Genomic DNA, 27,079 nt, shown 5'->3' on the forward strand with positions numbered 1-27,079 from the left:
ACACATCTTTGGGCCTGCTTGGTGAGAACCACATACGCCCGCATGCGCCTCGCGCATTAGGTGCTTCGCTTCTTGGCCATAGACACACCGGAAGTCTACACCGTCTTCTCCTCGTCTGCATAATTCATCATTCCTGAGAAAATAATTGAGTGCGAGGAAACAGATCTTCTTATCGATGGGTTGGCCTGGGTGTTTAAGGTACTCTATCATAGGAACACGCCAGTCCACATCTATAGGATCCAAGACAGCCACCATGGGTTCGTCAGGTGGGTCAGCCCTGGAAAGCCACGAAGGCAAGGTCCGTCGTTCAACCTTCAAGATTCACTCGAGAACACCATATTTAAAGGTTATCCCGGTAGCCAGTTGGGCTAACTCATTCGCGGCAAAATTGTGTTACCGAGGAGTATGCACCAGGTCCACGTCATCAAATTGGGCAAGCAATTCGAGTGCTCGATCCTAGTATAGAGCTAGTAAGAAACTTGTGCACCTGAACTTTTCGCGAAGTTAGTTGATGATGAGCAGTAAATCTCCCAGGACTTGTACATCCCAGACTCCCAATTCTAATAACACCTCTAGGGCTATAATGAGGGCCTTGTATTCAGCTTGGTTATTGGTGCACCAGAAGTCTAACTGGAAGGAGTATGAAAAAAGATCTCCAGCTGGATTTTCCAACACGACCCTAGCACCAGCCATTGTTTCTATTCTGGAGCCATCAAAGTATAAATCCCAGGGCTGTAGCGAGACCGTTGCGTGATACAACACATCATACTTAGGTAAACAGGCCAAGTCGGGTTAGTCTATTGTTTCTGTCACGACCTCCAAATCACGAACTTTTGGTACCTCCAACATGGGATGGTATACCAGGAAGTCTGCGATGGCTTGGCCCTTAACCGCTTTCTGGGGGACATACTGTAGGACAAATTTGGACAAAGCTAGCACCCACTTACCAATCCGGCCTCTAAGGACAGGCTGTGAAAGCATATATTTGACCAAGTCTGTCTGAGCTATAATGCACGTGGTAAAAGATAACATGTAGTGTCGCAACTTACATGTTGAGAAGTATAGCGTCGGACACAGCATCTCCATTGGGGTGTACCGCGTCTCGCAATCCGTCAACGTTTTGCTGAGGTAAAAAATAGCATTCTCGACCCCCTCTTCATCATCTTGTGCTAACAGGTTGCCAATGAAAGCCTCAGCCGCAGAGATATAAAGCTTAAGTGGGAAACCGAGCTTGGGAAGATTGAGAACCGGTGGGCTCGGGAGGTAGACCTTAATTCTGTCGAAGGCTTCTTGATGCTTTGGCTCCCAAACAAATTCATTTTTCCCTTGAAGCTTCAACAATGGATAGAATGGCTGAATCTTCCCAGTAGAATGGGCAGAACTACGCACATCATTGATAATCTGATTGTTAAGAGAGAATAACCATAAGAAGAACAAGTAAGATGGGGCGCCCAGTGTCCAAGACTCGATGCCCCAAGCCAGCAGCTGATGCGCATCAAGAAACATGCTGGGACTGTACCAGCGAAAGGACCTGATTGCATTCCTCCTGCGTCTGTAGAGGAGTGGACGGAAACATTAATGAGGCCAGATCTCAGCATCATATGATGACTTGACCTCACATGATGCTGAGATCTGACCTCACTGATGTGTAGACTTTAAAGATTCTCTATGTAGACAGTCTCGAACCCCCCCCCCCTTTTTTTGATTGAATCAATGGAGATGGCTTGCTATTTGTTTATCTGTTAGTCTGTTGGGGCCCTTGATTTTATACCTGGGGATAATCATCCTTGACTTCACTGTAAGTAGCGTAGTGGATTTCCTTTGCTTCAAGTTTGGGATTGGTTGCTCAAAACTTTCTCAATCTGTGAGGTGAAGCGATGAGTTTAAGGTTTAGATGGGTGGATACTATTTATAGATGGGGGGAAATTGGTCCATTTTTGCAATACGTAAATACTTTTAGGTAGGTTATAAGTTTGTAGTTTCATTCACGTAGAGAGGAGAAGAAAATGCTAAAGTGGGATGATATATTTCAAGTTTCCAACTATATTATTTAATTCTAATATAGATGTCTCTTTTGGTAATTCGGGTTTTGGAGCCTTGAAGCTAGACATGAGTAAAGCCTATGACAGGGTGGGGTGGAGCTTTCTAGAGGTTGTTCTTCAGAGGTTGGGTTTCAGTCCTATCTAGATTGATTGGGTTATGCGCTGTGTGCGCACTGTCACATACTCTTTCATAGTAAATGGGGTTCCTAGGGGTCGTGTAATCCCCTCACGTGGGCTGCGGCAGGGGGACGCTATCTCCCCGTATCTCTTCCTTCTCTGTGCAGAATCCTTATCTAGAATGATCTTGAGGGCGGAAGAGACAAACGAGATTCATGGTGTTCAAATTTGTTCAGGTGCTCCTTCTATATCACATCTTTTTTTCGCGGATGATTCCTTTATTTTTTTCAAAGCAGAGTGGGATGAATGTGTTGTGTTGAAAGATATTTTCAAGAGGTATGAACAAGCATCTGGGCACGTTATTAACTATTAGAACAGTTCTATTGCTTTCAGCAAGAATGTGAGGCGTGGTAAACAGGATGATAGCTGCTGTCTTGGGTGTTGAAAGGGTAGAGAAGCACGACAAGTACCTTGGGCTACCAATTGAGATCAGCTATTCGAAGATGGAAGCGTTTAATTTCTTGATAGAAAAAGTCCGAAAACGTACTTCTGGTTGGAGAGATAAGGCTCTGAGCAATGCTGGTAAGGAAATTCTGATTAAAGCAGTGGCACAATCTATTCCAACATATGTCATGAGTTTCTTCGAATTACCTAAGCACCTTTGCCATGAGATGCATAGCTTGATGGCGAAATTTTGGTGGGGTGATAGGGTTGATGAAAAGAAAATACACTGGTTACCTTGGGAGAAGCTTTGTATTCCTAAGTCGGAAGGTGGGCTGGGGTTTAGAAATATGGTACACTTCAACCAAGCTTTACTGGCTAAGCAAGGGTGGAGATTGCTCCAGAACCCCAACACTTTGCTTTCGAGGTTGTACAAAGCTCGTGATTTTCCGGAGACAGACTTATTGGGGGCTCAGGTGGTGGGGGGGGCTTCTTATGCTTGGCAGAGTATTATGCATGGGTGTGAGTTATTGCTCAAAGGGCTTCGCTTTCAAGTTGGTAGAGGTAATCTAATTTCCACATGGAAGGATCCATGGCTTCCACTTCCACATTCTTTTCGTCCTTTTACTATGCCTATGGAGGGATGGAAAGAAAGCAGAGTCGAGGACTTGATTGATTGGGAAGAAGGGGAGTGGCGTTTGCCCCTAATTGAGGAACTCAATGCTTTTGGTCATTTGGAAAACTTGGTTTGAAAGCAATTAAAGTGCAAGGGAATGTTCTAGAAGACTGCGTGTGGAATGTGATGGATGTGTGTGCTGTACATGAGTGTGATTGGTTTTTTATGTATTTGTGGTCCCTGTGGTGTGAACGCAATAGCATAGTGTGGAAAGGTACCCAGTTTGATGCTTTGAATACGGCTCTGAATGCTTTGAAGGTTCTATAGGATTATCAATTGGTCCACCCAGTTCAGTCTACAAAGAGAACAAGGGCCCGGACTAAATGGGCTTATCCTCCGAGTGGGCGACTGAAAGTCAATGTGGATGGTAGTTTACGACCCGAGTTGGGCGTTAGTGGTATTGGGGTTGTTATTAGGGAGGATCAGGGTAATTGTGTGTCTGCAATGGCTAGGTATTTTCCTCATGCTTGCTCTGCGTTACATATGGAAGCGGAGGCTTGTAGGGCAGGACTATTATTGGCCATTCACCAGGACTATGCGGAGGCTGAATTGGAAAGTGATTGCAGCTATGTCTCAAGAACATGATGACCTTTCTGAGGTTGGGCGTATTATCGACGATTGTAAGTCATATTTGACATTTTTTCACTCATCTCAATTTAGGCATATTATGCGTGAAGCAAACGGTGTTGCTCAGAGGTTAGCACACCTTGCTAGTTATAATGCTCTAAATGATGTCTGGTTAGATGAGACTCCTGTTATTATTTGGGATGTTCTCTATGAGGATGCTTGTAACATTGCTAGAGGTCAAGGCGTCATGTCCCCCTCTATGCAACTTTTTAATTCTAATATAATAAGTCAGGCGTGGGGATAAGCCTCCCAACTTGGCTGGGTTCCAAACCCCTTCAAAAAAAAAAAAATATAGATGTCTCTTTTGGTAATTTGGGTGTGTTTGGATGACAGAAAAGAAGAAGGAATTTAAATGAAAATAAAGAATTCATAATTTCTAAACATGAATGACCTCGTTCGGCATTCAAAACGTGAAAATTACAAATTTATTTGTGGAAAAAAAATGAAGGAATTGATTGTCTGAATTCCTCAGTTCAATTTCCTTCAAAATAGATGTCATTACAAATTTCCAACAAAAGTTTCTTCTTATCTCTTTATTAGTTTCCAAAACAATATATTTTTTCTTTTTTTATATTTTAGATTTTTTTATCGGTATATTTTAGTTTGTTTTAAACTTTCTTAGTTCATAATACATTTCAAATTCTAAAAATTCACAACCAATAATGGAACTTTACTTTCACACTTGCATTTCACATTTAACTACTTAAAAGTGGAGTGTGAGTCTTAAAATTTGTTGAGAATTGGAGTGTGAGAACCAATCCCTAATTGCTTAATCATGCCTCTTTAATAATATGGGGTACTTATAATGAGGATTTAGAATGGAAAGAAGAGGATGGTGAATTGTCTTCTTCACCTGCTTCTTTTTCTAACCATCTCATGCAGTTAGGTACAACACTCACTCTTATGGGACTTCACATCTATTCAATACTTATTACAACTTAGAATTTCTGTCATTTTTTTTTTTCCAATAACATCCCAACACCATGAAGCAACCATGATTAGCCCTATGATTCTGTTTGGAAGGGTCTCTGATTCTTACTCCACCATGGCGTTTCTAAAATGCCATGGAATACATTTGATGGCGTTTCCAAAATGCTGTGGAATAAAATTTGATGGCATTTCTAAAATGCTATGGAATACATTTGATGGCGTTTTCAAAATGTCATGGAATAAATATAATGGCGTTTCTAAAATGCCGTGGAATACATTTGATGGCGTTTATGAAATTGATATGGGTGAGAAAACCAATGAGCTATAAAATTAATGACCATTGCCGTCACCACATGAACATCCCTTTCATTCTTTATGATGGGACATACGCCTTCTAGGATTTACCGTAGTTCATCTCTATTTTTTGTATTTGTTTCGGACCTTTGTTTGTCTAGTTCGTGCCTGGGCCTTTACCTGTAGTCTATAGAGATGCATAATCACTACTTCCAAACATAGCCAAAACCAAAACTGGGTTGTCGTTTGGATATTTGGTTTACATCCAAAACAAACCTAATGCTTATTTTCCTCACTATTAGCAGTAGTTGGGATTGGTTTTGAAACAGACTTCATCTTCAATTGCGCTTTTGTAGGAGGCACCGAAAGTTTACCTACTTTAGGTAATACTTATACAAGGCAGAGAAACACTTTTAACTACTTGCCAAACATAGAAGAAGTGTTTTGGATTGAAAAACTCAAAAACGTTTTACAATTTCAAAGTTAATGCAAACAAGTCTGCATGTAGGGGGAGTGGTTTTGGAACTTTACTTTCACACTTGCATTTCACATTTAACTACTTAAAAGTGGAGTGTGAGTCTTAAAATTGTCGAGAATTGGAGTGTGAGAACCAATCCCTAATTGCTTAATCATGCCTCTTTAATACTATGGGGTACTTAGAGCAAGTTCACCCGTTGAGCTTGACCAGTCAAGACTATTCACTGCTTTTTTGCCTTGTATTTCCACTATTGAGCTTGACCAGCCAGATACTGTTCACAAAATGTCAAGAATAGTGCTTTGCCGTGCCATCACCACAATTTCTATTTCTCACTTGTTCTCTCTAGTTTCAGGTTTTCACAATCTTCAAGGAGCTTTGCAGTGCCATCCTCTTCCATTGCCGTGTTCTTCACTTGTTGCGACACCTTGGAGCTGCTTTGGGTCTTTGGGACGTAATTAAGGGTTGTTCATATGCTTTACCATACATATATTCAAGGTTTGGTGTAATTGTTAGATAGAATTTCTGCTTTGGATTTTCTATGTGTGAACAGAAAACTATGATGTGATAATCTGATTTTTGGATGCAATTTTGATGTTCTTTTCAATGTTTGATTCGTTTATGTGTCTTTGATTCTTGTTAGTTGCCAAAACCTTGGATTGATAATCCTTGACTACAAAAGTGACCATTCTTGACATTTTGTGAACAGTATCTGACTGGTCAAGCTCAATAGTGGAAATACAAGGCAAAAAAGCAGTGAATAGTCTTGACCGGTCAAGCTCAACGGGTGAACTTGCTCTTATAATGAGGATTTAGAATGGAAAGCAGAGGATGGTGAATTGTCTTCTTCACCTACTTCTTTTTCCAACCATCTCATGCAGTTAGGTACAACACTCACTCTTATGGGACTTCACATCTTTTCAATACTTATTACAACTTAGAATTTCTGTCTTTTTTTTTTTTTTTTCCAATAACATCCCAACACCATGAAGCAACCATGATTAGCCCTATGATTCTGTTTGGAAGGGTCTCTGATTCTTACTCCACCATAGCAGATTCTGTGTTACATGTAAACTACTTCACTCTGTTCTTCTATGCCTGTAAAACTATCCCCAGAGAGTGGAGCCCTTGCTCAAAATACTGATACCGATGGGTTGGTGGAAGCACATTATTATACATACATCTAAAGTTGAAAGTATTGTTCATAAGGGCCTGAAATAGAGTGACGCTTTTGCCCTTTGTTTTATTCTCAATTACAGTTTCCGTGTTAGTCGGATAGGGTTGTTGGGTAACGCTTGATCGTGTGAATGCCAGTTTTGCCCTTGAGTTTAGTGAATAAAGAAAACGCACTGTTCATCGTCTTATGAACAGTGCCGGCTCGAGCCTAGCTGGTCATGGATGAAAAGTCCATTTTGCCCCTGCGTGCTGTTTCTTGCTTCGACACCTGGGGTGTTGTTCAGTGCTTGTTGTTTCTTCCTCCGACAGCTGGGTTGCTTCTCAGAGCTATCGTGTCTTTACTACTTCACTCCACAGAGAGGTAGATAGTGAAGGAAGTGGTGCTGAGAATTGCGCATCCGCTCTTTTACTCGCATCTGAGGACTTTTGGCAACATCAGCTGGAATCGATTTGCGGGTAATTTTAGCTGCTACATTCATTTGCTAAAGCCACTGCAATATTAATATTGGTGAGTTTAATTCCATTTGAAGAACCATAATATGTTCCTTTACCTTTTTCTTTTGATAAGAACACACTATGCATTTTGTGACCAACGTCATATTGATATTGCTGACTTTCCTTCTCTCCCGGATCTGCCTGAAGTAGCAAGAAATTTATACTTTCCGATACTATTATATTCAGGTTGTTGTAGGAGAATGGAATTGTGTGTATTATTGATAATAGGAGCCCTTTAAATAGGGAGTTACAAGGTACCCAAAAGGTAATAGAATCCGATTACAATTGAATACCTAAAACACATTCCTATTACAACTCTAAACCCTAGTTTGTAGAGGCACACTATGTCGACATCCTTCAACACTCCCCCTTGTGCCGCTCAAACTTGGTGATGACACTTTGATTGTTGCCTCGTTAAAAACCTTGCTAGGTAACAAAAACCCTGTGGGACAAAAATAACCCTGGTCGAAGGACAAAAAGAGCACAACACGTCCTTCACTCTTCGAGATCGAACATGTAGACATCATACCTCCCCCTGATGTCAATATCTCCCCCTGATTGCTACAATCATGGGAGTTTGGATAACTTTCTCAATCTGATGCTCTTCACACGTTTCTCGAAGGTGGATTTTGGTAACGACTTAGTAAATAAGTCCGCTACATTATCCTCTGATCGGATTTGGTTCACTTCAATATTTAAAAGTGCCTGTTGTTGCTGATTGTAAAAGAACTTTGGCGATATATGCTTGGTGTTGTCACCCTTGATGAAACCTAACTTCATTTGCTCAATACAAGCTGCATTATCTTCATAAATGCATGTAGGTTCATCTGTGGTAGACTTCAAACCACAAGTTCCTCGAATGTGTCTAACTACAAACCTTAGCCATATGCATTCTCGCACGGCTTCATGTAGAGCAATAATCTCTGCATGATTTGAGGAAGTGGCAATAAGGGTCTGCGTTGTAGACCTCCAAGATATCGCAGTGCTTCCCATGGTAAAGACATAACCCATTTGGGAGCGACCTTTGTGAGGGTCAAAGAGATACCAGCATCAGTAAAACCCATCAAAACATCGTTGTCATTTTGATGGAGGGGAGGAGGAGCACGGAAGGTGGCATTTTGCCTTGTGGAGTCCGATCCTACACTTCCGTTGTTTCTCTTCTCTCTGTAGGGATAAAACAAGCCCATATCAATCGTACCTCTCAGGTATCGAAAGATTGTCTTTATGCCAATCCAATGGTGGCGTGTTGGCGCAGAACTATGTCGAGCTAACAAGTTCACTGCAAATGAGATATCCGGTCTTGTTCATTGAGCTAAGTACAATAATGCACCTATTGCACTTAGATAGGTCACTTCAGCCTCTAATAGGTCTTCGTCCTCATCCCTTGGACGAAACAGATCTTTTTCAGGCTCAAGACTACGACCGATCATGGGAGTACTCATAGGCTTTGCTTTATCTTCATTAAAGCGCCTTAATAATTTTTGAGTATACGCTGACTGGTGGATCATAATCCCATCACTACGGTGCTCGATTTCCAGTCCGAGACAAAACCGTGTTTTCCCAAGATCTTTCATCTCAAATTCAGATTTCAAGTACTTAGCAGTTTCCTTTAACTCATCTAGAGTTCCAATTAGGTTCATGTCATCGACATAAACTGCTATAATTGCAAATCCGGAACTTGTCCTCTTTATAAACACGCATGGGCATATTTCATCATTGACATATCCCTTCCCAATCAAGTAGTCACTTAGACGGCTATACCACATCCGTCCGGATTGTTTCAATCCATATAGTGAGCGTCTCAACTTTATTGAAAATGCGCTCCGTGGTTTAGAGCCACTTGATTTGGGTAATTGAAGTCCATCTGGAACCTTCATATATATCTCTGAATCTAGATCCCCATAGAGATATGCTATAACCACATCCATAAGCTGCATGTCAAGTTTTTCGGAAACTACCAAACTGACAAGGTAGCGGAACGTTATAACGTCCATTACGGGAGAGTATGTCTCCTCATAGTCGATTCCAGGGCGTTGTGAGAAACCTTGCACCACAAGGCGGGCTTTGTATCTAACAACCTCATTTTTCTCATTACGCTTTCTAACAAAGACCCATTTATGGCCAACAAGCTTTATACTTGGGGGTGTCAGCGTTATAGGCCCAAATACCTGTCTCTTTGTCAGTGAATCTCATTCAACCTGGATCGCATTTTTCCATTTAGGCCAGTCTGCTCTTCGTTGACATTCTTCAACGGAGCGAGGTTCGATTTCATCATGTTCTATAATTCCTTGAGCGATAGAATATGCAAACACGTCATCAAGGATAATAGAGTCTCGATTCAACGTCTCATGTACACTAGTGTAATTCATGGAGATCTCTCTATTCTCTGGAATTGGTTCTGACATTGGAGCGTCCCCCAATGATGTCTCTTGGACATAACCATAATCCGGAATATCTTCATGAGACGGGTTATTTATGTCGATGATTAATGGATCTCTTTGTGCCAAACTCGCTTTCTTTCTCGGGCGAGAATCTATCGAACCTCTGGGCCTCCCACGTTTCCTTACTGGGAGCCCGGCCTGAGCCACATTGCCATCACCATTAGTGGTGGCAGCGCCATGCTCAATACCCCTAGAGGTGGCGCCATGTCCACTATTTTTAGGGACATCAATCCTTGCAGGCACGTTTGCAGCAGGTATATGTGATCTTGTCACTTTAGCGATATCAGAAAACGCGTCAGGCATAGAGTCTGCTACGTTCTGAAGATCGAGAATTCTCCGCACTTCAATTTCGGATTATGCGGTTCGGGGATCAAAATGAGACAAAGTGGGGACAGACCACGACAATTCATGTCGTTCCTGTTGAACATTATTGTTCTTATCTTCCCCTAACGACAGGAAGACTGTCTCATCAAAGTGACAATCCGCAAATCTTGCCGTAAATTGATCGCCTGTCAAGGGTTCCAAACATCGGATAATGGTTGGAGAGTCATATCCAACATAAATGCCCAATCGTCTTTGAGGACCCATTTTGGTGCGCTGTGGCGGCGCAATTGGCACATAAATTGCACACCCAAATATGCGTAAGTGTGAGACATTAGGCTCATACCTAGTAACCATCTGGGATGCAGAAAAGGGTTGAGTGGCAGTAGGCCTCAGACGAATAAGCACAGCTGCATGCAATATTGCATAGCCCCAAGCAGAAACAGGGAGATTAGTGCGCATAACTAATGCTCTAGCAACCATTTGAAGTCTTTTAATGGTGGCTTCTACGAGACCATTTTGCTTGTGAATGTGAGGAACAGGGTGTGCAACCTCAATCCCAATGGACATGCAATAGTCATCAAAAGTTTTTGATGTAAACTCTCCAGCATTGTCAAGACGAATTGACTTAATGGGATGATCAGGGTGGTGAGCCCTTAACTTAATGATTTGTGCTAGGAGTTTAGCAAATGCAGCATTTCTGGTGGACAAAAGCATGACATGTGACCAACGTGTCGATGCATCAACCAACACCATAAAATATCTAAATGGTCCGCAAGTTGGTTGGATAGGTCCACAAATATCACCTTGGATTCGTTGCAAGAATGGAATATTTTGTTTAGTGTCCTTTGCATAGGATGGTCTCGATCCTAATTTTGCTAAAGAGCAGGCTTTGCAAAACGAAAGATGGGCTTTAGAAGTAACCATGGAAGAATCCGGTTGAGCCACGAAGTCACAATTGACTTTAGAAGTAGAGAAAGGAACCAAGGAGGCATTAGTAGTGTCAATACCACTGTTGGGCCGCAGGGGGTAGGCGGCTCTGGCCCTACCTTGGACCGAATTTTCGTTCTGACTTCTTTTCGTTTTGAAAAATGGATGTCCGTGTGAAGTCTTTAGTATACGGATCATCATATCACGACCTCGGTGTCCCAGACAATCGTGCCAAAGCCTATATGTGTCAGAATCCCATAAGTCATCTCTCATGATATGGTTGGATTCAATGACTCGAATAGTGGTTGCATACAACCTACTAGAGCGACACATAAGTTTCTCTAATACTCGTTTATGTCCGTAGTCATTAGAGGTGATGCAAAGGAACTCTTGTCCATTCTCACAATGTGTTTCCACATAAAAACCATTGGCTCTTATAACTTTAAAACTCAATAGGGTCCTTCCAGCCCTAGGAGCATATAGAGCTTCGGTGACATTAATACTTGTGCCATTTGGCAACATAAATTGAGTTGGTCCTCGAACATGAATCAATTGTGATGGTCCAGCCATCGTAGTCACAGAAGATCGACTAGGCGTCATGCATAGAAATAGTTGCCTATGTCATAATATAGTATGTGTGGTGCCACTATCAACAAGGCCCTCCAAGTACTCTCCAGGAAACATAGTGATTATTCTTAATTTGAAGACACGCGCGTGTTGGAGCAGGCGTGTTAGGGCAGCAGCAGTTTTTTTTTCTTTATTTTTCTGGGCTTTTCTTCCTTTTTCTTTTTCTGGGCCGGGTCCCTCCCTTTTCTTTCTGTTTTTTTTTTCTTCTTTTTTTTTTCTGGGCCGGGTCCCTCCTCTTTTTTTCTTTTTTTTCTTTCTTCTGGTCTTCCTCTCTTTTCTTTCTTCTGGTCTTCCTTTCTTCTGGTCTTCCTCTCCTAATCTGCAGGTGGCGGGGCAGAAAAACTGCAAGATAGGCAGCAGCTTCGGGCAGGGACGCTGTGGCGGCGGTGGCGTGGTAGGCAGGTGTACATGCGGCTGCAGGGAGCGAGCAGGTGGGCTGGCGCGCGGGGGAGCGTCGCTCGGCGGGCTGGTACACAGGCGGGTGTGCAAAAGCAGCAGCGGGTGGCGGCTTCTGGGCGAGAGGGCGCTGGGAGGAGGCCGGCCTGGCTGGGCTGCTGGGTTTGCAGGTTCGGCCGGTGAGGTGAGATGAGGTGAGGCTGAGGCTAAGGCTGGCCGGTGAGGTGAGGCTGAGGCAGGCCGGAATGGAGTTTTTTTTTTTGTTTTGGGTTGGCGGCAGAGAAGAAGTTCTAGGGTTTTTTTTTTCTCTTTTCTGAAGCTAGGGTTAGAACTCGTGTTGATAACGTGTTGTAGGAGAATGGAATTGTGTGTATTATTGATAATAGGAGCCCTTTAAATAGGGAGTTACAAGGTACCCAAAAGGTAATAGAATCCGATTACAATTGAATACCTAAAACACATTCCTGTTATAACTCTAAACCCTAGTTTGTAGAGGCACACTATGTCGACATCCTTCAACACAGGTATGTCTTCAAAGCAAATATTATTCTATTTACCTATAGTTCTAACTTTCCAGCTTCATCCTAAAATTAATTTGTTCTTCACTCTAAAGTTCTAGCTTAGCAAGATTATAGAAACTCTTAATCGATCCTTATATACACCATAAGCCTCTCGACTGTGAAATCACCTTAGATTTTCACTTTTAACTAATACTGTAAATTTAATTTATGCATAATATCAACTTTTAATTAGTTATGATGCACAATATTTTCAGTTCTCCACAAATCCATGTCTTTAGTTACTGCAAGGTAGCACAGAGATATCATCAATTTCAGCGATCAAGAAGATAAACTTTCCTCAAACTTTGGAATCAGCAAGGTAAATGCTATATATTCGTTCTTCCACTTTTTACTCAATTATAGCTTTCATTCAGTTTTTGTTAAAAAAGAAATTTTCAGATTGCAGCTCTTTTTTTTCATTTCAATTGTTTTCTGTAGAGTAGTACTTGCATCCTTTTTCTGGGTTCTGTAAACTAGAGTTTTCCGCACAATATTATCCCTTTGATATTGGCATGAATCAAACAGCACAAACATACGTATGAGATAAACAGTAAATTTAACTCCAACACGAGCATTATATAACATAATCATATCTTATATAGCCAACATTGCCTTCCTTACTTTAGCTTGAACATTTATCAAAGTTTAGTTCTTCATAGTCGCTCAAATTCTCATTCCTTTGTGCAAAGATGGAAAACTATTTTCAATATTCTCTGCCCAAAAATGTTAGTATTCAATTTGCTTTACATAATAACTAAAAATTGAATTAAATTCATTTCACACTTTTTTTTTCTTGCTCCAGATCTGTGAAACACATTGACAAAGCTAGCCATAATATTTCAGTCACAATCAAGTTATAAAACAGGTGTAGCCAATGAAATACATCTACTCCACTGCTTATATCAGTTCTTTGCCCTGATATACACTTCGATCTTTACCTTCCTTTACTCACTGTTAAACCCAACTGCCTATGGTAGCACTAAGGTACCTTTTTATTCGTTTATGTTTATTCCAACCTTTGGTAGTTGATCAAGGATATGAACTGTGTTATTTGGTGTGAGCTTCAAAAATTTGTCGCTCTCTTTTTTCCATTTCAAAATCCATCTTTTGTTTTTTTGGTAGCCTTTTTTAACACAATTTGTACTAAGCTTTCATTCGATCAACCAAACACATTAAGCAATAGGTTCTAAGACATTAAACGCAAGTATGACAAGTTGCTAACTAGCTGATCACATATTTATACAATCCAAGACATTCTCTTCACTTCTCCAATCTTTGACCACATATATTCTTCGTATTTCGAAACCAAATCAACTACAGCAATCAATTTGCAATCATACTTCTGAATTTCTTCTTCAATTTGCTACCTTATTGTACTTTTAATTTAAAAGTCTACAATAGACGGTTAATTAAGAATGGTTGAAAACTTAACAAATTTTGTCATATGCATTTTGCTACAGGAATATCATATGCAAAGAGTAATTTGCTCAAGTACAAAATCAATATGGAGTCATTTACATCCAGTATGGTCATCTTCTTTTTGCAGCTAGACTTTGTCACCAACTCATTGATATTACATAATCAGTTATAGGCCTAGTGACACATTGTAACCCTCCACTTGAATTCATTTATTGTAATGGAAAAATTGTGTCTGACCTCAAATGATAGTTGGTAAGGTGTACTTGAGCTCAAAACGTATGTAAAGACAGTTACACCGGAATGAGATTGAGATTCAATTAGAACATTACTTCATACAAACATTGTGCTATATAATGTTATCAAATCAACAATATTCTTACGTATTAGACACAATTACTCTTCCAATAAATCCCGCAGCAAAGCGCGGGCTACTTTTCTAGTGTTGCTAAACCTGATTCAAATTTTTTTTCTTTTTTTTTTGGTTACAAGGGGGCCTGAAGCCCAAACAAAAGAAAACAAAAACACATAAACTAAACAGCCAAGGTTGTTACAAAGGAACGAGACCTCACTAGGCCATCAATGTCATCTAAGACAGCTACTACTCAAGCTGGATTGGTATTGAAGCTGTAAGTTCTCAAATCTTGATCAAGACTCCTTTTGGCTAAAATATCAGCGACCGTATTCCTCTCTGTAAATATGCTGATTCAAATTTATGAAGATTGTTGTCCTGTTGCCACCTGTTCAGTCCGTCCGTCCCTCCAAAAAAGATAAAATCCACTTGCCATTCACAGATATGAGGGGCAAGAACAAAGAAGCCCTCTCTTTGGCTCAACTTCTTCTTACCACGTTTTGGCTCTCTGTTAATTAATACTATGAAGGTCTCTGTTATCCAACGGAAATTACAACACTTTGAGCAAGTTAGGGGAGTGTTCTGTAGTATATTATTTAAGATTCTTTTACAGGTCCTTTTCCAATCTCTTATCTGGATTTTGTGTGCTACATGAATCATGGCATTGTGATCCAATCTACACTCAAAAGGTCACCATTTAGATAGCTTACCTAAAACATGACTTCGGGTTATCCAATTTAGTGATAACAAGCCGCTTGGTTACTTTCAAGTCCAAATCGTTAGCCTAATGTATAAGAAAGACATCACTACAAAAATACTATCACATAGGTAAGATGTTACTCTATTTATAACATGGTAAAATAGTCGCATAGGAAGATTCAAATGATGATGCTGGTAGGATAATAAGCTTTGCGTAGACTTTTCCTTGGTACTGGAAATTGAGTTCGTATCATGCTTCAAGGTTTGCCAAAGTGTTTCTCTAAGGACCCTCTATACAAACAACAAGAACATGAGAAAATCAAAACTTCCGATCTATACCAGAGATATGCCGATTACACTTGCTACTGTGTCGGACGGTTATTTGGACTTGTTGAAGAATCATTTGGAACAGGACATTTAGAATGTTTTAACAGATAGAAATCTTGAAAAAAGTGCTGACGGTATACGTAACGAGTGCGCTACATGCCAGATATCCATTTTGTATATTGCATGCTTGCCAGAAATTCTTGCCAGTACGTCAACAAACATAAGAATGACCGTTCCTGGATATGGATCACTATCATCTTTACTCTGAGTGAATCTCTCATAGAAGATTAGTGAACTCTGCAGATGCAGAATAACATTGAACACGCAGGCAATCAACCTTTGAATGTATTTTTTAACCACAATCAAATTGCGTCCTGAAACACAAATAAAAGGTCGGAACATGTCCAAAGAACTCAAAGATATACACTTGAATCCATACAATAGCTGAAGGGAATTATTATACATGTACACTTTTCTTCCCATGTGGTATAATAAAAGGTCAGAACATGTCCTTTGCATTTAATTCATACTTCTGTATGGCTACAGCATAAGTCATACGATAACTAGCTAAAGTAGGTCCTTATGTGAAGCAATTGCTATAGACACACAGTTCCATTCATCAATGCAGTAGCTTAACTTATGCTTAGCTAAATAGAGAATTGATATGGTAAAACGATTTCATACGCTTACCTGAAACAAATTCCAGAATCAAATCCAAGCAATCAATGCCAGATGCAACAATTGAAGAAACATTTCCTCCGTCTTCACTTCCAGCAGATGTCATACCTCACTGTGCACCCTTCCCGCACACCAACTATGGCTCTTTTCATAGCTTGAACTGCAGATTGGAGATGCAACTCCGTTGGTTTCTTTATAAACACTGCGAATGATGACCACAACCTAGCTTTGAATTCATCCAATACGTATTCCCAGCCAGAAAAAGATGATGCTTCAGAAAATCCCATATGAGAAAGGAGTGTTTGTTTCATGAGAGGCAAGAGTTGCTCTTTTCCCTTGTAAAGTAACGCATTTCCCTAGAGCCCATAAGTGTAGCTGAACCAACTTGTCAAACAAATCTCTGGATAAGGTAGGATTAGTCAAAGGAAAATGATTCCCCAATTCTTCCAGATACTTTAGAACACCATCTAAACACACAAAAAAATAGAAGTGTGGCACCTGACTTGCGTCCACTGATTCCAATAACAAGACTCGCATAATGCCAGCAAACTTATGCACCAAGCTTGATGACAAGTAAGATCTGCATCTGTTCCTTCAAAATCTTAGCAACAACGTTTACACTTTTCCAGGCTTCAAGATAATTGGACGAATTCAATAAACCTCTCTGTTCTTGGGCACATCCAGCATGATTAGGTTGATGTTTATTTAATGTCAGAAGCACATAAAATGTGTGATCCATTAACGCCAAGATCATATCATGAACTTCATGACAAATATCCTTTGAGAATGACTCTTGAAGCTCAGCAACCATATGCACTGACCTGTAAAGCCATGAAACAGGAAATAAATCCTCAAAGAGTACTCGAATGTCTGAGGTTTGACTGGCTCCGGTCTCCTCACAATCAATAATTATACATCTTAAGGCCTTCCGACAGGACACAAACAATCTGAAGAGCTCATAATAATAAGTTGAGTATGAAGCATTCTGATAATCTAATAAGCCGCCAACAACAATCCTGAATAACACAGAACTGGTTATATTAACAAATGTCTTGATTGAATGGATACAAATATTAACTTCAATTCAAATTGAAAGGAAAACACACAATATTGTTTTTCCTGAGATATGAATTCTTGAGACTGTTGGGGAAAAAGGTTCACATATAAGTAATGAGGTACTATTATCTTCACCCATGAAGCATTGGAAAAAAGATCAGAATTAGAAAGTGTATCAAGAATAAGCAGTTGTGCATGCACTTTTCCAAACAAATTGAAACAAACAAGAGTCTAACCAAATTCCTCTCTTTTGCATACATTTTATGGAACTATGTGCAAAAAATGAAACAAAACAAAAACAGAAAGAAAACAAAACTGAACTGGGCAACTATTTTAATCTTAGAACGCAACCCAACTCAATTAAATTAATAGTTCTTTCAAGCAATAAGAATTCTATTGATTGTTGGACCATACATCAAACCCATGAAAGCTCATACCTTTTGAGGTTGAGAATAGAAGTCACATAATGTGAAAATGATCTCGTGTCCAAATGACCTTTTGGCATACAACTCAAAAGATTAAGCAAACTCTGACAAGCTGTAAATTTCATGATGGTAGATGGTTGAGAGTTTTGTCCCTTGCAACTTGAGGCAGAGGAACAATCAAATACATTGAGCTTGTTGCAGGAAATAGCCAATGATGAGTTCTCTAAATCACTTAAGACATTCAGCCAATTAGGTGATGATTTGAATTTAACATTGCCCGATGGAAAGTCGCTGATAAACGGTAATGTAGATTTCTCCAATGCACGGCAGAACCTCTTTGCAAAATACCTGCGGACAAACTAATACAAGAGATAAAATAAATACCCTGATTGAGATTAACAGTAAATGAAAAGTGTAAAACAAAAAGAATCCCCAAAAAGATACAAATTAAAATATTTTGCAAGATACAACTTTGTGTGTGTGCATGTACATCACATGAGGGTCAAGGGAAGCAGCATTTGATCTTTGAAAGAAACTTACTCTTTGCTCATACAGACTGGAATCAATAAAGCGCTGTGATGAGATTTGATGCAATGCTACATTCTTCAGCCTGTCAGCTTCATGGTTTTTGTGCTCTATAACCACCCCAAAGCTGCTTCTTACATAAGGAAGGGAAATATGGATTAAAAGAGAGAGGAATTTCTTCAAATCCTTTTTAGAGGCATGAGGCACCATGCATGAATATTTTGGCAAACAACCCACCAAAGTGCAGTTGGCAATGAGTTCTTGTTCACAGAGTAAATACTGATATCCCATTCATCACTTTCATAGATAACCATCTTATTATTAATCGCATCAGCAGAAGTGAATATTCGCTGTTGATCTAAAGACACTAATGAGTGATGCTCCATCATAAATCCAGTGAGTCCTGCTGCCACTTGCCTCAAAGAAGAGATCTCCGCAACTTGCACCAGATTGTTACCATTTTCAATAAAATATTCAAAAGACATTATGTGACTATTCAAATCCACAGGCCTTTCACAAGCCATAGCATGCATTACATAAGTCAAAGGACAAGAATCAGCTGCACGGTCGTTACAAAAGATGTTTGAAACAGATCGAATAACAGCAAGAAGAGAAGCTGAAGGTTGTACAATCCAAGAGAAAAATCCCCCATTGATCCAATCAGACATTTCCATCCAATCCCTGCCAGAGAATGAGGAGAGTGAATGTCCCATTTCTGCAGACATCTTTCTCAATAAATCTGGAGGCATAAGGATTGCTGCTTGCTTATATAAGCATCGGCAGGAACTATACAATCGAAAGAAGAACAAAACTACCCAATAAGTGGAGACTCCAAATATCAGATATTTGTTTTGTCTCCAGCGATTACATTGTCAGAATCTTTTACCGCGACAGAACATAGGAATTTGTTTACAGCATCCTCCTGCAGTGGTCCAACCATTGCTCATGCAAGGGAAAATCACTCTAATTAATTCCTTTATAGAAGTGCCAAGAAGGTAACAGTTTCCAGTTGTGACAATCAATGACTCTAGGAATAGTGCATATAGTTCTGACAACCCTCTCCCGAAAACTTCAGCTTCCAGATTAAAACTGTGCAAGCTACTTAGATGGCATTCAGAAAATTCTTTTTCATCAGCCTCCGCACAACTAACTTTCATCCACTCTAGATTCTGAAAAATCCAATGTTAACTGCCAAATACACCGACTTGCTTGTCCTTCTGATATGGACTTCATTGCTTTATGGATTGCAATTTTGAATCCGTGCGCAGATAATAGCATTTCCACAGCTTTTGCATATGCTTCACCATGAAAAGGAATAAAAAATCTAGTATAGTTCAGTTCACCATCGCTATTATCCAAATTAATAACCCTTACTGCTTTACACAATGCAAAGATGGTACAATTCACCTGCAATGGTGCAATATGAGAACCAATGGGATTACAATCATAATCAAGAAAACTCTGAAAGAACAAAACAAATTATCAGAAGAAACTAAACCAACGACTTCCATGTATAACACATAATTAAAAATACATTTAAAAGCAGGAAAATGCTTTATCAAAGAGCATTCTACTAACCTGGCGAAGTTGACTATAGAGGATAATTAATTGGCATCCAATATCTGTTATCTTGGAGAATAATGAGCATCGATCCGGGGAATCCACCAAAGAAAGCCTAATGGTCAAGTAAGAGAGCATCATTAACCACAAGCTTACCAGATCATTCTCTAGAACATCATATTCAATTTCCAAAAGATAGCCAACAGCAGAATGTACCTCATTTGCTATTAGAGTAAAACTATCTGAGTGTGTAACTGACAACTGCATTAAATCGGAGGACAATGAGATGATGATATTATAAACCTTCTTCAAGAAATTAAGACAAGCTCCCTCAGAGAGTCAGAGGCATCCTCTGTTCTCACATAAATCTTTTCATGCATAAAGACCAAAAGTACATAATTTATAGCTTTAAGTGTGCAATGAACATCCATCAATTCAGGGCCCACTTTCAGCTTAGTTTCAAGAAAGCCATTGATCTCATAATCAGTATAAAAAACATAGTGAAGCGACTTTGGTGTTTCTGGATGGAAACCAGTTGAGCAATAATTTTTTTCAACAATACGACTCTCAGACGTCATTGTAGATGTTTGACCAACGAACTATCTTCTAACTGCCTTGAACCTTCACTTTTCCCCATCATTTTGGTACTTGTGGTCAGCGCTGAATCCCTCTTTAGCTTTTTAACTTGATCAATACGCAAGTGAAACATTACTCCTATGCTTTCTACTGCAAATGCATTCTTTGCAGCTAAAATTCCTTCCACTTTATCAAATAAATGTCTATGATAACTCTGGTTGATTGTTCTGGAATCTTTTGACCCCTTTGACTTCCCTTGATTGGATGTGGTGTATTTTTCGGTACTGCATAAGCTAAAAAACCCATCAATGTGGAGTGGGTGATATAGCCCATGAGATAATACATCTTCAACAAGCTTCAGTAAGTTTCTTGTCCAACCAGGATTACTTCCACCAATCTGGAGATGCAAGAGACCCAAGAGATGCAACAGAGGCTCAAGGAGCTTATCACTAAAATCACGAAATCCATTTTTTCGGAGCTGCGTGAGCCCTTAAAAACCTGGCAAATGGCTCAAGCACCAAGCACAAGAATTGGAAAACAATTACACCCTCATTGCCACTAACAAGAGCTTCACTGTAAAATTTGTGTCCAAGGTCAAGAACTGAACTTACAGTTGAAATCCACATGTCTAAATTTTCATTTGAGAAGCCTTCTTGGGATGAAAATACCAAAGAAATACAATCCAGCAAGTAGTGTACAATTGTCACCTTTCACCAATAGATGTTTTGTTCAATAAGGACAGTGCACTCCTAGCCTTGCAATCCAACATATATAGAGTGTAAAAGGTTCTGTGAGTAAGTTAAAGAAACATTTAATGTCAGACTCCTCCAAACAGAATTTGAAAATCTCCCAGCATCTTAAATCCAAATACGTATAAACAACTTCAGCTTGATACTTCTCTCCACCACTCTCAACTTTCTTTCCTTCGGAAATCATCAATGACCGGATCCAATCACTGACAAAAATTATTAAACGTGACATGTTCACTGCTTGATTATCCTCATCACTGCTGCCTCCTTCTTCCTTCCCTCTCGACATCCACCTTCCTGCATTTACATCTCTCATTCATCAAATCTAAATATTAACCCTCCTTTTGTTCACTTACAAGTCAATGCAGACAACATGAAGCTCAAGGTCTTCGTTTTCACACACACGCACACCGATACATAATAACTCAAGTACAAAACAAACCTAAGAGATTGAGTCTAATTCAATTCATGCTTGGCTTAAATTGGGATATAAGTTCTGTTGTTCATCAAGATTCCAACTTTCTTAGTCAAGAACCAATCTTTGTTCATACCCAATTTGAATTAAACTTAAAACTAAAACTCCATGTATCCAAACAGACTTAAACCAATGAACGCAAACAACAAAGATTACAAAATGGGGATGAAGAAGAGTATACTAACTTGTGAAGCCTTGAGCTCCAGAATCGGCCACGGTTGAAGCCTTGAGCTCTTCTGTAGTTCTGTTACTGTGGGTTCTGAGAAAAGGGTTTAGCGAGTTTGGGGTTTCAGTTGCAGCTTGGTAATTCGTAGGGTGGGGCAGGGATTATGTACAAATGGCGTCGTATTGGTAATGCTCTCCCAAAATTTTTAAACAAAAAATTTAAAGGAGTTAGAAAAATTAAAATTGAGGGATGACAATTTCTGGCCTCACCATGACACCATCAACCGAACTGGTTTGGGTTGTATTTGACCGACATCACGTAAGCAAGTGTGTAAAATTATATATCATGAATCTCTTTTATTTTGCATGTAGAAATATTATAATTATCACAAACTCATTGGTTGGCTCGTCTTGCCCTCTACAAAGCCACAGATCAAGTTATGTTTCGTGTCATTTCATGATTATCAGCTTGAAATTGACTTGTTCTAAAATATGTCAATTTGAAGTGAATTGAACACAATTTTCTTAAGGATTTATTTCACTTTACCCCCTCTAACTTGGGGTCGAAAATCATGTTAGTCCCTAATCTTTTTTTTTAATCAAGAACACCCCTACACTTCTAATATTCCTCTTCCGTGCCCAATCCTCCAAACTCCATCCAATTTTGCAGTCAAATGGTGATGTGGCACTGACAGACAGACAATTTTTTCACGTCGGGTCCCACCTAAATGGCAAAATTCCCAAAATGACCTTTGAAAAAGAAAAAAACTAAAACAAATTATGGGATCTTCCTGTTTCACTATTCTTCTTCTTCTTTATCTGTCCAAAGGCAGACCCCGTATGGGATCACTCTGATCCCCAGATCCACCTTCACATTTTCCTCATTACCACGCATATATTCACACACATATTTGTAAATGAAATGAAAGAAATTTCCCAAAATCATAATCCGTGTCCTAGGAATGGATACAAGCTTACAAAAGAAGAAATCCCAAGGCTGACTTAAACAAAAAACCGTGCAATTATTGTCACTAAATCACCATTGCTCAAAAACCCAGAAACCAAAAGTTGTACCATAAAACTATACACAATTAAGTAATTAACAGTAAGCAAAACTCAGCAATTTCAGTACTTGAAAGGCGAGAGAGCTTGCAAGTCAATCGAATTATATAGCAAATGGATATAAAACCTTCTTCTTCGCAGAATCAAATCAATCAGAATAATCTGATAGTGCCCAACAAAAATAATCTGATACTCCACCAGCTTCAAACTCTTTTCTTCTTCCTCTCTAATTTTCTTAGTCTCTGTTTCTCTAGCACCACAGTTCTTCAGTCTGTTACCCAGAGCCTGGCATCCATCCTCAACAATCCTAACGCCTCCGTCTTGTCCTCCTGTGCTGGGTGGTAGTCATTCTCCGCCTCCGTTGCCCCGCCCGAATTCCTGCCCCTATTCTGATCTTGATTATATTCATCCAATGCCATCAGCACTCGTTTCTTCACAAACACACTCCCCTGAACCTAATCTGCATTCCACATTTATCTTAAAATAAACAAACCATTTCCAACACAATGCTCATCTCAAACCCATCAATTGGTTCTTAATACAGTGAAAGAACCAAACCCAGAAACATAGATTAACAAAAACAAATCCCACTTCTTCATCTTCACGAACCTGCCCTTCCTGGAGCCGCTTTTCGTTTACACTTTCTTGCGAACTTCGTCGGTAGAAGGCTTCACAAACCCCTCCACCACCACGGAGTGCCACTCCTGGAAAAAATCCGGCAAGGAGCCCTTGTACTTGACCAAGATATCGGTCATCAGATCGGTGATGACGAACACCATCCTCTGTTGTCAAACCCTTCGCCTCCGCCCAAGCTCGTTGAGACAGCTTGGATCTTTTACCCCATCGAATCCAACTCCAATCGAAAAGGGGTTATCGAGGAGCCTTGGGCTTTTCGGCCTCCGAGGAAGATTGCAAGGTCAGCAAATGACCGAAATTCTCTCGCGCGTGCTCAGAAATATGCTGTGCATGCCTACCACGCCGGAATCGCATCCTTCGCCGGATCGAGTTGGTCGGAGGAAGGCAGGGGTATTCCAGTGCAAAAAGGAAGAGGATATGGAAGAGCTATGAAGTTAAAGATGAGAGCTTCAAGGAGAAAGATGGAGACATTGGAATTCTAAAACGCACTCGATTTTTCTTGTAATCTCATAGCCCAAGAGACTTTGAGAGGAGGAGAAGAAGATGGGGGAAGCAACAGGTGAGGATGAAGGCGGTGGTGTACGAAGAAAAGAGAAGCACAAGGTGTCGATATGTTGGGAAGTGTCCATTTTACCCTTCTAGTGGGCCATAATGTCGGTGCCATGTCACCATTTGACGGCAAAATTAGATTGAGTTTGGAGGATTGGGCACGGAAGAGGAATATTAGAAGTGTAGGGGTGTTTTTGATTAAAAAAAAAAAGATCAGGGACTAACATGATTTTAGACCCCAAGTTGAAGGGGGTAAAGTGAAATTAATCCTTTTCTTAACAAAATGGCTTCTATTAACATCACAAATTTTTATATGTTTTTGTTAAAAATAAAGTTCACATTCAATAATTTGTGGTGTCATCTAGTAACATGAATTGTTGAATAAACAAGTTACATAAGCTGTTTACTATCACTTATACTTAACAAATTGTTTTGTGTTTGATGAATTAGATAAACTTTTTAACATAAATCACCTGTTTTTTATATATAGTAGATCGAGACCACAAATATATCATGAACGTGAATTATCACCTTTAATCTTCTTCTTTTTGACAAGAAGAAATGCACTAAAACATAGCCAAGGAACTGGCAGCAAATTACAGAGCAAAGAAATTGCTAAAAGAAAACCAACTGAAATGAAACTAAAGACTGACTAAACAACGTCAGAAAGGAGGATATCCAATCATCCGGACACATCCCCCTGCGAGCTAAATAGGCCAGATGACGAGATGCCTGATTTGTCGATCTGCTGGTTGATAACCAACTTGACGAGGGTAAAGCAACTGTCCAATCTCGAATTTGATCTATCAGAGGTGACACTGACCAATCTGAAGATAGAGTGAAGTCGTTTAGGAGTTGGGCAAGATGGAGTGAATCCAATTCAAGTAGAAAGGAAACACCAGTAGGATAAAGAGATACTAATTTATGAGCCACATAGACACATAAGCTAGCAGCCATTGTTTCAGCATAGGTCAAAGACGGAGCAGAAACAAAAAGATGTGAACCCCCGATCACAACCCCATTTCCATTTCGAACTACTGAAGCCAGACCTACTACTGACTCAGACCAGGATGTAGCACAATCAATCTTCACTGTATGGTAAGGCGGTGGAGACCATTTGGGCTTAGGTGGTGGCCTCTCATTAGGCGTCAAACCGTCTGGAAGGTGAGAAGGAGTCGCCGCAGAAATAATGAACTCCACAGCAGCATCAAAAGACAAAGAGGCAACCAGAATGGGATTTGGGCTAGTATGTTCGAAAACACTACTACACCGATGTTTCCATATATGCCATAAGAGAAAGCTGAGATGAGTCATAACCTCACATCTATGGGATTTCCTAGAGGAAGAAGGAAATGTCAAATACTGAAACCAACCATCCAACGTTCAAAGATGCTGGAGGTTAGGACGATATCCAAGTTGATGAATGCGCCAAACCCTCTGAATCCATGGACAAGTAGAAAGAATATGCTCTATTGTCTCAAGACAAATGAGACAGAAGGAACACATTGGATCCAGAGCTAACCTTCTTGAGAATAGGGTTGCCTGAGAAGCCAAAACATTTGACATCGCTCCCCAAAGGAAATTTTTAATTTTAGGGAGAGTATGTAGGCTCCACCAACGGCCCCAGACACTTGAATCCGGAATGTGAGAACTGTGAGGATGAGGCTCCACTCCTCCAGAAGAAACCAAATGAGCTGCATGGTAACCTACTTTAACCGTGTATATCCCAGTCTTTGTCAATGGCCAAACCAGCTTGTCAGAGATAGCCGAGTTGATAAGAGGGATCTCCCGGATGGCATGTACCTGATTTAGAGACAAAGCTTCTTGTATAGGATCAAGGTGCCATGAAAGAGAAGACCAATCTATTAGAGATGATACTGTGAGAGAGAGGTCAGATATCACCGTTGGGAGTAGAGTAGACGGTTGCATCCGTGGGATCCAATTAGAATTCCAAACTGAAATTTGTTGACCATTTCCTACCCTCCAAAACAAGTGGGATTTAAGGAGCTGCTGACCATGGATTAGACTCGCCCATAACCAAGAGGGAGAAGAACCAACGGTAGCTTCTAAGAATGAAGAAGAGGGGAAATAACGATCTTTTAGTAGCTGTACCCATAGTGCCTAGGGATTTGAAAGAATCTACCACCCTTGCTTTGCTAAAAGAGCGCGGTTAAAAGCCTCCAACTTCCAGAAACCCATTCCTCCTTGAGATTTAGGAAGGGACAACTTCTGCCAGGATTTCCAATGAATACCATTCGTAGAATGATTTCCCCACCAAAAGTGAGCCATATCCGAAGTAATTTTATCACAGAGGGATTTAGGAAATGGAAAACAGTTCATCGGATAAGCTGGGATTGCTATTGCTACTGATTTGATTAACACTTCCTTTCCCGCCTGAGTTAGAATCTGTTGTTTCCATCCATGAAGCTTCCGGGCTACCGAGTCACGAACATAAGCCAAAGCTGCATTTTTTGATCTGCCCCAGACAGTCGGAATCCCCAAATATTTGCCTGGGTTCGAAATTGGTTTAATACCAAGCTGAGTGGACAGAAAAACCATCAATGCCTGTGGAGTATTTGGACTGAATAACAAGGAAGACTTTGGATAACTTAACTGTTGGCCAGAGGCATCACTATAACTTTGTAACAGATATTTGAGATTGAACACATTTGCAATCGTCGCTTCAAAGAAAAAGAGTGAATCATCTGCAAACAAAAGGTGACTGATGGCAGGGCCATTTGGAGAAATGCACACCGGAGTTAACCAGCGGAGCAGGCAAGCCTTTTGGACTAAAGATGAGAGAACATCACTTACAAACAGAAAGAGGTAAGGAGAAAGGGGATCCCCCTGCCTTAGACCACGAGTTGGATTAAAGAACACAAAAGGTTTTCCATTAACCAAAATCGAGAGCAAAACCGATCTCACACAATTCATTATTAACCTGACCCAATGAGTATGAAAGCCAAGCTTTAGAAGTACCGCTTCTAAGAAATCTCATTCCACTTAATCATAAGCTTTATTAACATCAAGCTTCAATCCAAAAGTCAGCCCTCAGACAGTACGAAGTAGCTTGAGATGGTGGAACATTTCATGAGCTATATATAATAATATTATCCTGGATTTGTCTACCTGTGACAAAAGCTGATTGGTTCTCTGATATGATGACCGGCATTAGAGGTTTGAGCCGGTTAGCCAGCACCTTAGAGAAAACCTTATATGAGAAATTACACATGCAACCCAATCGGTCTGAATTGAGAAGCATTTTCAGGGTGCTCAACTTT

The 27,079-nt window shown here is 40.1% G+C and overlaps 1 protein-coding gene, 1 long non-coding RNA gene and 1 pseudogene across 5 annotated transcripts; 1 reads left to right on the forward strand and 2 right to left on the reverse strand.

Annotated features, from left to right (window-relative positions):
- The window catches only part of LOC112169479, a 159,555-nt pseudogene that overhangs the window by 42,932 nt on the left and 89,544 nt on the right, over positions 1 to 27,079 (forward strand).
- Positions 15,174 to 21,722, reverse strand: LOC112174240. 4 transcript variants are annotated; one of them, XR_005801796.1, is made up of 8 exons: positions 21,572 to 21,722; positions 20,774 to 21,208; positions 19,803 to 20,660; positions 19,605 to 19,701; positions 18,042 to 19,433; positions 17,514 to 17,860; positions 16,033 to 17,036; positions 15,174 to 15,716 (listed from the first exon to the last, which is right to left on the reverse strand). XR_005801796.1 is itself a non-coding variant. In XM_040508857.1 (6 exons), the coding sequence occupies exons 4-6, from the start codon at positions 18,315 to 18,317 to the stop codon at positions 16,571 to 16,573; spliced, it is 1,089 nt and encodes a 362-aa protein (XP_040364791.1). In that variant the 5' UTR covers positions 18,318 to 19,433; positions 19,605 to 19,701; positions 19,803 to 21,208; positions 21,572 to 21,722; the 3' UTR covers positions 15,723 to 16,570. The 4 variants fall into 4 exon arrangements, 1 of the variants encoding a protein (XP_040364791.1); XR_005801797.1 differs by having other exon boundaries at positions 17,514 to 17,849; positions 19,803 to 21,208; XR_005801795.1 differs by having other exon boundaries at positions 19,803 to 21,208.
- On the reverse strand, positions 22,651 to 23,508 carry LOC121050093. Its single transcript, XR_005801806.1, has 2 exons — positions 23,223 to 23,508; positions 22,651 to 23,073 (listed from the first exon to the last, which is right to left on the reverse strand). It is a non-coding gene; the product is annotated as an uncharacterized LOC121050093 (long non-coding RNA).

Source organism: Rosa chinensis, chromosome 6, assembly GCF_002994745.2.
Source record: "Rosa chinensis cultivar Old Blush chromosome 6, RchiOBHm-V2, whole genome shotgun sequence".
NCBI lineage: Eukaryota > Viridiplantae > Streptophyta > Magnoliopsida > Rosales > Rosaceae > Rosa > Rosa chinensis.